This window comes from Aphis gossypii, chromosome X (assembly GCF_020184175.1).
Source record: "Aphis gossypii isolate Hap1 chromosome X, ASM2018417v2, whole genome shotgun sequence".
Taxonomy (NCBI): Eukaryota; Metazoa; Arthropoda; class Insecta; order Hemiptera; family Aphididae; genus Aphis; species Aphis gossypii.
In genome coordinates, this window is record NC_065533.1 from 39,531,781 (window position 1) to 39,546,243 (window position 14,463).

Consider the following 14,463-nt stretch of genomic DNA (forward strand, 5'->3'; position numbering starts at 1 on the left):
TGCACATGAACGTTGTCAGTGTTGTCACGCCACCCGCTTCACCTCCGGCGCTGTCTAATTCTTTTGTTTACGGCTGATAATGACGTATCTGGAGGTAGCGACGACGTGGAGGAAAAACGATACATGTCGTCCTTTGGCTAGCGTTCGAACTTCGGAGAGGGGCGGCGCTTGGTTTGTATTATTTATTATTTTAAAACATATTATTACGTACCTACTGAACACTGATGAAGACGAATAATACGACAATAATAATATTATGTGTTATTACTTAAGTAGGTATTAGTTGCATTACTCATTACCGTTTTCGTCTAGTCGAACGTTATTAGATGCGATCATTTTTGATTTTTCAATCTGTCGATAGGTAGGTAGGTATATAATAGTATAATATACGACTATAATACCTAATATAGCCTATTATAGGCTAGTATTGTAGCCTATAATAGGTATATAGGCACGTTTTATTTGTATTTATTTTGCTATTGTGATCCGCTTACGTTTGAAGAACTGCATTAACATTACCTACTACAACCAGTGTAACCTATCTGTAGGAGTAGTAGGACCAGTAAATAATATAAGCCTACAACTCGTATTTAAGGAGATAGTATTAAAATACCTATAAGTATTGCTTATTGTTTTACGGAATTAACTTAACAGAAATTATGCCACACGAAAAAATTAATGTTTAACAAAACGTTAGGTAGGCATTAAAGGTCTGCACGGGCCGATAATTTACAGCCCGGCCCGACCCGGTAATATTTTTTGACAGCCCGGCTCGGCCCGGGAATTGTTTATTGTGAGTAAGCCCGGCCCGATCCGGCCCGACAATATTTTTTGACAGCCCGGCCCTGCACGGGAATTGTTTATTGTGAGTAAGCCCGGCCCGATCCGGCCCGACAATATATTTTGGCAGCCCGGGCCGACCCGGCCCGTTAAAATTTTTAGAAAGCCCGGCCCGGCCCAGGAATAGTATTTTCCATTTGGTGAGGAAGCCGAACCATGTACGTTTGGTTCGTAATTTTAAAAACTGCTCGGCCAGGATATTTAACACATTTAATACAAAATGTCTGGCGTACGGGAGCTTAGCACCTCTCCCGAAAAAAAATAATTTTTTAGCCTAAAAGCCCCCCTAAAAATATTAAACAAAAAATTTTTTATATTGGTGAATTTCTAATGTAGAAGCCCGGCCCGCCCGCCTTTGATGTAAAGGAAGTCCGGCCCGGCCCGCCTTCCATTTAGGGAAAGTCCGGCCCGGTCCGGACCCGTAACTTTTGTCCTATTAAAGGTCCGGCCCGGCCCGTCTTGCATTTTATAGAAACCCGGCCCGGCCCAAAGCCCGTCCGGGCCGGGCCAATTTCGGACCGGGCTGGGTAAGCCCGGCCCGTGCAGGTCTTTAGTAGGCATATCTTATGTTCAAGGTATGGTTTATTTGACTAGGTATTTAAAAACAATAAATGTCTATTGTTTATGTAACAAATTTATAAATAGTTTTTTTCTATTACGGCTTTGCTATATAACAAATAATAATAATAATAACTATAATCTCTTTTCTATACTATAGAACGCCAAGTTAATGTAAATAAGTAAATACATAAATAACAGATATGTATGTTGATACCAAGTCTTAGTTACTGATTCATTTTAATTTGTTGTTCTAACTATTTATAAAATGTATAATTATTAAATAATAAAAATAAATATTATATACATTATATATGTTATATATAATGAATTTATAATTTTTATAATTATCAGAATAAGTATACAACATAAAAAAAAATATCAAATATTTAATATTTACAGAATCTATCTATACTAATTAAAATACCTAGTTCCTAAATAATTTTAGTACCTAATTAATAATTATAGTAATAGCCGGCATAGGTATATGAGGTATATACTATATTATTGTATATACCTACCTATTACCTATGTACTATTATTTTAATGTATATGTATTAAATATGTTTTAAACATTTAAACTTATATCATTGTGTTCGTGTAGTGCTGCAGACCTACTGTTACCAGTACACAGCAGTAGTTAATAAGTAGATACGTCATACGTACTTACATAATTAATTTGAATAACTAACACAAAAATCTACCACCTAACTTTATTGTTGAAAATTGAAATAACATCATAGCTGTATATTAATTAAAAAAGCTAATTTATTTTAAGTTCTCAGTGCCTATTATTAATGAATATTAGCGCTATGTGTTTAATACAATTTAATATTTTAATTCAGAAATTATTACTAATTATTATTTATTACTATATTATGCCATACGCAGAAAATCTTATAGTGTATGTGTATTGCAATTACAATGTAATGGCGTACAATATTTTTATTCGAATTTAAAGTATAAGTAATTAACCTTTGATCTTGACTCTTGAGTTTATTTAATAGCAAATGATATTATTTTAATGGTATTGATTAAAAATTCAGTATGTGTACTTAGGTACTACTAAATTTAGTCATAAATAGGAATGTTTTTGGTATATGTGAATGTAATGATATTATATAGGTATATATAACATCGTAATAAAATATTTAAAAATTATTAAATAAGCTTAAGTATACAGAAAATATACAACCATAATGTTAAAACTTATAAATTGTTAATCACATTATTTATATAATTATATACCTACCTAATATTATTTAATCCAAGATTTTTCGTATTTTTTTTTTTTATCGATATTTATAAAAAAAAACCAAATAAAAACAAATATTTCAAATGCCAATAAATAGCATTAAAATAATATTTTGAAAATTAAATTATGTTAAGAAAATTTCAATCTAAATTACTGGTGAAATTTTCAATTATCTACGACTTACCTATACTTTTTGAATAATAAAAAATACTTTAAAAAGTTTATAAATCGTTATTGTAACGCGATTTCGTAAAAATTTGAAATTCAAACGCTCATAATATTTTTTTATAATGACGCTTCGAGTTTTCTCTAATGCTATTTGAAGGAAAACTTAATGTTTAATTTTTTAACCTTAGATGTAAATACAAAAAAAATTATGAATTTTCAACTATAAAATAACTTGTAAATTTTAACATATTTTGTAAAAATTTTAAACGTTTGTATAAAAAAGAATTGTGATTAACGATTTTCGATTTTTTTTTTTACCTACAATCAGAACGAATTATAAGAAACCTTGTATAAAATTTTCAAAAAAAAAAAAAAAACACTAAAAAAAATCAAAAATTTCAGTTGTCTATAAATATTTAATAGCTTAAAAAAGTCATAATATATTTAGAAAATTTAATTGTGTAGGTATATTAACAGATAACACTAATACATGCAATTGGTGAAAATGTCAAGTACCTATTACATTGATAAGTTTTTGAGTTACAATAACTATTTGGAGAATTCTTTCTTTTAATTAAAAGATCTTTTTTTTTTTTTAAAAAAAAAAAACACATTGTAAAATCAATACATTCATCACTTTGTTCAGAATCTAAAATATTTAATAAAATTAATATTAATAAAATAACTTTTACCTATATAGACTAGCTATATACACTGTAAACTTAAAATATTAAAACAATTGATATTATTATATTGTAATGTTAAAAATTGTAACTAAATATAGGTATCTACTACCTAATACTAAGTAAAAAAAAAAAAATTAAATAGATTTATGCTTATGTATTTTATGTCTACAAATTAGTAAAATGTACTAATTATTATGATTTTATGCATTTTTTTTCATAGTAAATAAGAGTAGAATAATACTATAAAAAAACCTGTAATAAATAATAAATTACTTAGTAACTATATAATACGCGATTTACTTTTAAAAATACTAATTTAATTTTTGATTAATAATGTTTACTTTTTCAATTTAATAAAAATAATTTGCAAATTTCTGGTTTATTTGCGTATATTGGTTGATAGGACAAATAACTTGAAAAAAAAAACGTTAAAATGATGTAAAGTTTTGAATAAAAATACGTGTTATGTTTGGTTAATTTGTTAAAATATTATAATCATAGGTACATATATAGAATTTTTCGCAATAAATAATCCTAAATCTACTAAACTGGAAAAGAAGATTTAAAATAAAAGTTCAACGACACTATACTATTAAAACACGGTTTCAATTAGTATTAGGTATATGTTTTAAATGTTATAGGACTTAAATATTAGTATATATCCAAAACAACTAGGGATTGAGTGATTCATTTCGTTATATAAAAGATTTCGTTATTGAAAATCAGTTCATATATGCAGTCCTGTTTTTGTTTTGCGATCAAATGTAATATAAATTATATCTCTAAGCATCAAAACCTACCCTCGTAGCGTACCTATATATGTATTTTATATATTCACTTATGTAGTATAATTTACCGATTGGCAATAACAAGGGCGTAGAGTCGTATTAATAGTATATACGACGATATATCATTACAACAACTGTACACACAAAGATAGGGAAATATCAACCCTATATTTATGCCTGCTATGTATATGTGTGTGTGTGTGTGTGTGTTTAGTCATTAAGGGAGACGAACTACTACGTAAACAGTAAGTACATAAACGAAAAAATTAAAAAAATCAAAACTCAATCTCTGAAAACAATTCTCGCCGAGGAGAGAGTACCTAATATTATTTAGTTTTCGTCATGATGTAGGTATTGTGAGAACTGAGATACCTAGGTAGTTTACTAAAGTTTACAATACACTATATGTATACATGCAATACATTTCCTTTAAAATATTATAATAGAGGTGCTATATATATATATGTATAAACTTATGATGTATATTATGCATACTTTATATACTATTAATATGTTACCGGAAGCGGTAATCTGCACGTTTTGTGGTGCGTATACAGAGCTCATTATTTCCTTATTCTGTCCCACATGCTGTGTATTGTATCGCCGAGGGTGGTTGCTTATAGGCTGACGATGTGGGTTATAACTATATAGGTAGCTAGACACGCGTGTATTATATTACTTCAAACGAATGTCTTTTTCATCATTTTTTACAATGTATAAACCACGGCGCAATAATAATAATAATAATTACTGAAATAATAATAATAACAATAATTACAACCAACGGAAAAGCGTTAGTTCGTGACTCAAGTGTGTGTGCGTGTGCACGATCGAGCTTTTCCAACGAGGGGTGAATATTGTATGTATAATAAAATATTATATATATATACCTAGTGTACGACGCTGTGATTGTAAAAATTTTACAGTGGGTACTATTACAGTGACTCTCTTATAGTCTGTGACCTGTCGAGACCTGAAATTTGTAAAAAAGTATGCCCATTATCAATTTAAAATATTTGCATATTTCATAGAAATATAGAATACAATATAAAGTATAAACAGTAGGTGTAGTCTTTGATTAATTTAAATGCATTCAAATATCTGCACCATGTGCCTACCACAGAACACAAAAAAATAATAAATACTTACCATTGATATAACTACTAATGAAGTAAAAATAATTATAAAACGTGTGACAACTAACAGTGTTTTATTATTATTGTCATTTAATAAATTAGAATATCGTATTATAATATTATAATAGGTTATTATGATTAGTTTCTTTTTTATAATTAATTAATAATTTACAATAATAATTTAATAATTTTATTGCTGCATAATAATATTATGTACATATTATGTTAGTACATACCTATAACCTATGTGTATTACCTATTATATGTATTTAACCTATTAATTATTATTCAATATAATTATAGTTTTATGTTGTTTACGAATGTTTCAAGAATTAAAATTTTCTGTGTATGTATTTATGTATTTTTATTGAAAATTGAATCAGTACAGGATTCCTAATAAAATTATTACCTATAGCAGTATTTTTGAAAATACATAGGCACCATTTCTTTATATTAAATATTTGAAATTTAAAGTCTTTAAAACTTCATACAGTTGGATTTTTTAACGAAAAATAACGATTTATTATAAAACATATTTGTTTAATAATTGTCTAACTAGGTAATCAACTAATTTTATTTAATTTAATAATTAATATGTTACATTTAATAATTTTTTTTCTGACTTTTTTTCCTAATATCGTAAATCGTTTCTTAAACAATAGATAATATAACGAAATAAAAATATAAAACACTATGATTTTTATTAGATACCTACCTAAATATTTTCTTTATTTTAATAAATCTAATCTATTATTTGTACAGATAGGTACTAGATGTTACATACTATTTTATATTTTTATATTATAATACTTTATTAGAGGCTGCAAAATATGTTTTGTTATCCACGTACTACGCAGGTATCCACCTACTGTTGAAGACGTGTTGAACGTAGAGTTTATTGTAATTTGTAATTTGCATGTATATAAGCTAAGCTCCATATCGAACCATGCCCAATCGCCAAAGCTGTTATCGCTAGCACTCGGCTGTTATCAACAATACAATTGTATAGGTAACGATTATCTTAATACGATAAACGATTACGGATATTTACGAATCGAGTCTCGAGTAGTCTCGACGGACTAGCCCTATTATATAATATTTTAAAATGTACGCATAATATTTTATCATCATTCTTATTTGTTTATTAATTTAATTTTCAATATTGTAATATAAGTTATAACATCGTTTTAAATGTTTATGTAATATTATATCTATCACAGTAATTATTATGTATATTTCGATATGATTTCGACTAGCCAGAGATCTAACCAATCGAACATTTAAACTATCATTATCTTAGTACAATTATTTATTTATTTTTTTTTTTTGTGTAAATGGGAGTGATCATTGTCGCCAAATAAATAAACTGATATTCTTTGTATTAATAGTATTTCTAGAATACTTGTCTATAGTTATATTTTAGATTGATTTGTTTACTGACTTTTTTGCTTTTAAATTAACCAAGTACAACAAACTACTACAATGTCTTTCACGTTCTCAGCATTTACTTATATCGTGGCCATGATATCAGATGCATTTTTAATTTTTTTTTCGATATTCCACGTAAGTACTGTAATAATGTAATATACTTAGAAATAAATAATAATTAGGTACCTATTAGTTATTTTACTTGGTAGGTACCTAGTTAACTATTACCTTTACTGTTTAAAGCTAAAATATATACTAGTAGTGTTTGAAATCTACTGATAAAAAAGTGTGTAGTAATTGATCTACAGATATAGTATTTAATTAGGTAAAAATGTGTAAATATACATAGCAAAGTTATATGATATCAAGAAATTCATCAAACATATTTTGTGATTAAATAAAGATCTCATACTATTCCTCTTCTAGTTCTAATGATAATTTTTTCTCAGGTTATCCCCACTTACCTATTGTCATTCGTTAAAAAAAAAAGTTTCAATAAAAATGTAAAATATTTTAATTATTTATCTGCTCCATTACTTGGATTAACAAAACTCAATATGTCTTATCCGATTGTAAATATTCTATGTTATATATGCTTTCTATTGGTCATTATTTATCATATAGATCATTCAGAATAATTAGAATAAGTGTCCAAATCTGTATTTACTTTTGTTGGTAGATAATGACAGGTGAGTAAAGGCAGCAATCTGTTTACCGGTAGTAGTAACGAATCTATGGGGTTCAAAGTGTTTTGTTTGAACTCTGAACAGAGTAGGTATAGTTTCGTCTTTTACATTTATCTACAGTAAAAACCTGCATCTATTTTAACAGTTCTTATTAAATATTAGTTTTGACCTGATTATAATATTAGATATGTTTAAAGAATATATATAGTATTATATTATAGGCCATTTAATGAAATTAAACACAAATTAATTAATTAAAATTATTTTTGTTTTAGATTATTGCATTTGATGAACTTAAAACTGATAGCAAAAATCCTATAGATCAATGTAACAGTCTAAATCCAGTGAGTATAAACTAAACTTAGGACTGTTCTTACAATGTTCAGTTAGTGCCTGATAACATTAACCGGAATAATTTATCATGAGTTAACCGGACATCATAAGAATGGCCCTAAGTATAAAATAAATAGGTAAGAAAATATTTAACTATGTACCTACCTTAATTTTTAATTATATTGATTTATCTAAGTATACATTTTGTTATACAAAACATGAAGAATGATAGAAGTAATAAAAATATGCTCTACAATTATTATTGACATACATTAACAATTCAAAAGTAATATGTATATTGTGTACAAAATCATGGCTATTAATAACTTATGGTTATTAATTTATTTTAAATAAATAAGTATATGATGATATTATTATGGTAACACAGATTTAGTATTAATACTTATGTGATTGTGTAGTTTTGAATATTTACGTACCTTTTGTAAATTAAATTAGATTAATGTTTCTAAATAAATATGGTCATAATGTAAAAAAAATGTTAAATGTTGTTGAATGTAAAGAATGGTTACCTAGTTTTCATTTTAATACATTTTCAGCTGACAATAATTACCTGTATGATCAGAGCCGTGCCGTGGGGAGGGCCTAGGGGGTATGTGCCCCGGGCGCATGGTTTAAACTGTTTAAAGGGGGCGCCAAAAAATTTTTTTTTGAATATAAGGGGGCTAATATTTTTAATTTTGCCCCGGGCGCTAAATCTTAACGGCACAGCTCTGTGTATGATTCTTGTGTAATGTGTATGATAAAAAAAAAAACACTTATAATATTATAGAAATTCAAAATTTTAATCTGAACGATTTTATTCTTTATTATAAGTACAATAATAATAATAAATAATTATGTTTCAGTTTTGTATTTATATTATTTAGGTAGATTGTTCTTGTTTATTTTAGTTCCATAATCAATTGTTAACATAGATACAATTTTCTAGTATGTTTAGTCTATGACTTTCATCTCCTTCAAAAAATTGAGTTTACAAATGTAAATAGTCAATCAAATAGTCTTTGATAAAAAAAAACTAAGAACAATTTTATATTATTGACATTTAAGTATAAAATTGCGTATTAAAAATACCTATGAATGTAAATTAATTGTTAATGAAATAATAAACTTGAAAAAAAATGTATTAATTAATATTAGTAATGATTTAAAAATTGGATAGAATCCAACATCCTATAATAAAAATACCTTGGACCAAACGTCCTTTGTCTAAAAACTCCTGTGGATCAAATGCCCTATCTATCTTGATATTCATTGGGTATAAAATATTCACAAACTCAATTTATTGACAGCTATAAAATATCCATTTACCATTTTAAATAATACAAAATTACCATTCTAGAAATTTTTAAGAAAATATTTTAGAGAAAATTAAATACAAAAATTTTGATCAATAGTTGGTACTTAACTTTGCATTTAAGTTCGTACTTAAAAGTTACATATTTAATGGATTATTTGTTCAAGAAAAATTATAACTGCATTTTTTGTTTTAAGTTTATACATTTTATAATTAAAAAAATAAGAAATAAGAATTAGAACGACTTGAATTTCATTAAAAAATTTAATAATATACTCTGTTCAGGTTTAAAGTGCCCAGTTTCTCGGACAAAACTAGTTCTGTTTGTGCATGTATCGCATATATCGTGCAATTCCGATCAATCACAGGGCGTCTGATGTTGACTGGGGGTCTGACAGCTGTCGGCGGCTCAGTATGCATAGGGGTTTGGGCACTCTTAACCTGAACAGAATATAGTAGCTACTAGCTTTTAAGTTAATCATAACTTGTCCAGCCTAATATATATTCAATATGTAGTGTACATTTTTTATAGTTAGTTTTTTTCATAATTTTTACTATAATATTGTTAAAAAAGTTTAAAACTATTTACTTTTTAATTATAGTTAGTGATTCCTGAGTATATGCTACACTTCTTCTTCAATCTTTTATTTTTGTTTGGAGGCCAGTTTATTTCATTGGCTATTAATATACCATTAATGGCTTATCATATAAAAAAGTAATAATATTTTTAAAAAAGTATCATAAATATACTATATTTTAACTGTAGTGTTGTTTTTTTAAAAGTACTAATTTTTTTTCTTTTAATAGGTATCAAAACAGACCAGTTATGTCTGGTTTTGGTCTTTATGATCCTACAAGTATTATGAATGCTGATAAATTGTATAAATATCAACGTGAAGGTTGGATAAAATTAGCATTTTATCTGTTTTCGTTTTTCTATTACTTATATGGGTAAATAACTGATTTGTTTGTTTATAAAAATAGATGTAGTAATATCAATATGTATGAATTGATTTTTTCAGAATGATACGAGCATTGATAACAGTTTAAACCAAAGTCGCTTTTACCAATGATTTTGTACATACTTGTTCATTTTTCATAGGTGCAATTTTTTATTTAAGTCTACCTCAGTGTATTTATATACTTCATAGAAAATTAACAGGATATAACTACATAATAGCACAATTTTTAATTTGTTTTTTTGCATTTGGTAACATAAAAAAAAAAACTGGAAAAAAATGTAATATTTTATAAAAAATGTTTTTATAATATGTATTGTAAAATATTTTATATTTACAATATTTAATTTTTTTTAATAGATATAAAAATAGTTATGTTACTGTGTATATTATTGGTATGTAAGGAAAAATAAATAATAGTATTTATTCATTTTGTTGCCTTTCTACTTATATAATAGTAGTATTTTCCTTTGATATAATTTAATACAAGAGTAAGTCCACAGTATATATTAATCTGATGATAACAAAATTATATTTCTCACAATAATATTACAATTTATTTAATAAATGTAGACTTAACATTAATTCTTACAACTAGTTATAAATGGAAATTTTTAAATTCATTATTTTTTTTATAAATACTATTTATACTATTTTTAATGGCAGTCTGATTTTTTTTTTTTAGTGTTTACAACTTTATAAGGATAACAAATTAGTACTGTAATAATAGTCATTACTCATAATTTATATTTTATAAATGTATATTTGTATGAAAGGTAATAGTTTAAGTTAACTTATACAATTTTACTGAGTTTTGATATGTAGGTGTATAGAATTTTAGAAATAATTTTTATGCGTAAGTTGATAACCATAAATATTTCTCTAGAAGTAATTGTGGTATAACCGTTTCAATATTTTATGTCATCTAAATATATAAAAATAACTATTAGTAAGTAAGTAATCCTAACATTATTGATGTCATAAATTAATTTTGTTGTACAGTAAAATAATATAATATTCAACATAAATAAATTATCAAAAATGTAAATTATGGAAATAATTAAAATTAGAGAAACTTTTTATTATCTGAATAGTAATAGTAATATTTTACTTACAAATCTTACCTAATGTCTCTGTGAATCCTATCTATACTTGTATATTGAAATACCTTTGTGTGTTTAATTTTAAATAAATTGTTTTGATCAAAAATATCTTAGTTATTAGTTATTACTATTACTGATATCTTAAATACATGGCATTGGTAATAACTAATAAGTACTGTATTATTGTATTAAATGTTTTATTTAATTTACTTAATTGCCTAATTATATAATACATTTTATTACTTTATTTTTTAAATTTTGTACTGTGGTGTTGTGTTAAATGGTAAATGTTATATTTAAGTCATACGAAAAAATAATAATAATCTATCTTTAATTTCATCCAACTTTGGCTTCCAATTATATTAACATATATTCTTATAATAAAATAAGCCCGGATTAGTGATAATTAATGATAATGATAGTTGTTGGGATATTTCCTTTTGATGGGTCTGTAACCAGTTTCACACCTTTTTTAAATGACTATCGATTCTACGACAATTTCTAACCAACTGCGTTACCCTCAATAATAATTAACATATTAATATATGACTGACAACAACATTTTTCTCCAAGGCTATATTAGATAAATAATTGTTCTTGTTTAAAGTTCTGACAATAATATACATTTTGGTAACTGAGATCATATTATCTAAATCACTAAATTTTTCACTTAACATTTTACTAGTGTTATAAACATTATAAGCTTGTGAGGGCATAAACAAGAAATTAAAATCCCTTATGACATAATCCTTATAATAGTAACATCTGCTTATATTCAAATATTCTAAATAAAAATAACTATAAACTAAAAGATTACCTGTTTGTAAACCCTTTACCTATAAACGACTCAATAACAAATAAAATGTTAAAAAATCGAATTAACAAATATATACTATTTCTAACATATATCTACAATACAATATTAAGATTATCTTATTTTCCGTTACTGAAAATTAATTATTAAAATTTTATTTATTTAAAATACTTAAATTTCTGTTATCAAATAAGATCACCCTTGGTTTGGTAAATTCTTTAGCGGATGATTTAATCAAAAATAAAATAATTATAATTAATTAATTAATAATAAAAATATTATAATTTATAATATATCTAATAGGTATATCACAGATTGTGATTCAATTCAAGATATTTTTTCTCAATTAATCATACAGATGATTTTTCTCACTTTATAATTACTAATTTGTAAATTGTTTATTCGATTTGCGCAGTTAGGAGAATTGGGAACATATCATTGGTGATATTATATAGTATAATACTATATAGGTAATAATAAAGTATTAGTAACTAGTATTATTTTATAATATATTATCAACATAATTGTTGTCTAATAATAAATACCAATTATTGTACAACGAAATTGCTGCATATATTTTAATGACATTTGTTGAGAAGAAGTAAAGATTGCCATTCAAAACAATGAAATTGATGCCAATGGTATACCAATGTAGCAGTGATTGCTTGATCTAAACGCTCTTACAAAACGAAATACAATGCAATTTTTATTTGTAAGTAAATAATTTATTTAATATTACAGTAAAATTAAAACTTATAATAACACTTGAAAATGAATAAACCGTCTCCTATAATTTTATATTCTGAGTGAAGTAAAAAACATATTTTTTTACACATATTATGTGTATTTATTTATTTATTTTTTTTACGTATTTTAAAGTAATGTTTTTTAGGAGAAGTAATCGTAATACTCGTATCCATTATTGTATCAAATTTAAACGAAAACCAATCTAAAAATTATTAAAAACTGATTATTTTTTGTTATAAAATAAAAAGTACCTACCCGAGGCATTTTTTTAGCAATTTAGATAATTTTTACTGATTAGTTTTTGTCTATTCATAACAGTAAAATATACATAAACAACGTTATTTTCTAAATACAATTTAACCTTATTTTTATGATAAGTTTAAAAATAGTGCGATCAATTAAATTATCTTTATTTAAATATTTGTAGGCTTGCATAGTTAATACAATAAAAGTTTTGTTCATTCACGTAAGAAATTAGTATTGTTGTATTCGTTAGAGAGCATCTAAAATTAATACGGATCCTAAAGAACACTTTTAATTTTAAAATTGAAACTTGTCTTCGACCGCTATGGAATCAAATATTATTGCCAAAAGCTGAAGGTTTTAAAGGTATTAATAACATAATCTGATATACTTTCAACTTATAGGTAATTATTTAAATTGGTTTATTTTTACACTATTTACAACAGAAGAATTCGTATTTAAAACTAAAAATAATAAATAAATGTACTTATTATTTTTGTATAAATTTGGTGTCAATAAATAATATGAAAAAAAAAAATGAAATCAATAATAAGTATTATAAAATACATTTTGAGCGTTAAAAATGTGATCGATTTTCAACCACACATTTTAATTTCTAGGGACGGAGATAGTAGTGTGATGAAAAGACTACACTTAGCTATAAACCGTATGAGGATAATTTTGTAATAGAAAAAATTAAATGTTCCTACTACCTATATATTTTGCGATAACGTAAATAAATTAAAAACTCAGACTTATAGGTGTAGAATAATAGAAACTGTAAAGCATAGAAAAAATAATAGATCATCAAGATATATCATACGATATCTTCGTGGATCATATAATTAAATAATTTACGGTTCAACGCTGCATCAGTGGCGCAACCAGGGGGGTGGACCCCGGGTCCGGACCCCCCCCCCCCCTTTGGATCATGCCATAGTATTTATTTTTATTTTATATTTTTAAAGTTACCCAAAAGTTTTCATCAAAATGTATTGATTATAATTATTATTAGAGTTGGTATAATAATATAATTGTATTTATCGAGTTATGAAATATATTTATAATGTATATAGTATATACTCAAGAAGAGAACAGAAAAACAATATATAATAAATAAAAAATTTTCCTGGACCCCCCCCCCCCCTTGAATAAATCCTGGTTGCGCCACTGCGCTGCATTAACATTTTTCAATGTAGGACTTAGACGTTTGCATTTTTTACATAAAAATATTTCAAAATATAGTCCTATATATGGTCCATGTACTAAAAAATGTATTTCAAGATTGAGTTCAAATAGTAATCAGAGAAGTAAACGTCAATTAATTTAATCCTAATCGAACAAATTGAAAAACTTATATAAATCATGTTATATTATTTAAATAAAATAATTTACTTATCATAA

The 14,463-nt window shown here is 25.6% G+C and overlaps 1 protein-coding gene across 1 annotated transcript; it reads left to right on the forward strand.

The window, feature by feature from the left end:
• Nucleotides 1–6,461: 6,461 nt before the first annotated feature.
• On the forward strand, nt 6,462–11,314 carry LOC114127161 (protein cornichon-like). The gene is made up of 5 exons (XM_027991310.2): nt 6,462–6,994; nt 7,821–7,889; nt 9,796–9,908; nt 10,001–10,144; nt 10,216–11,314. Exons 1-5 carry the CDS (start codon nt 6,914–6,916, stop codon nt 10,241–10,243), a joined length of 435 nt encoding a protein of 144 aa, XP_027847111.1. The 5' UTR covers nt 6,462–6,913; the 3' UTR covers nt 10,244–11,314.
• Nucleotides 11,315–14,463: the final 3,149 nt, after the last annotated feature.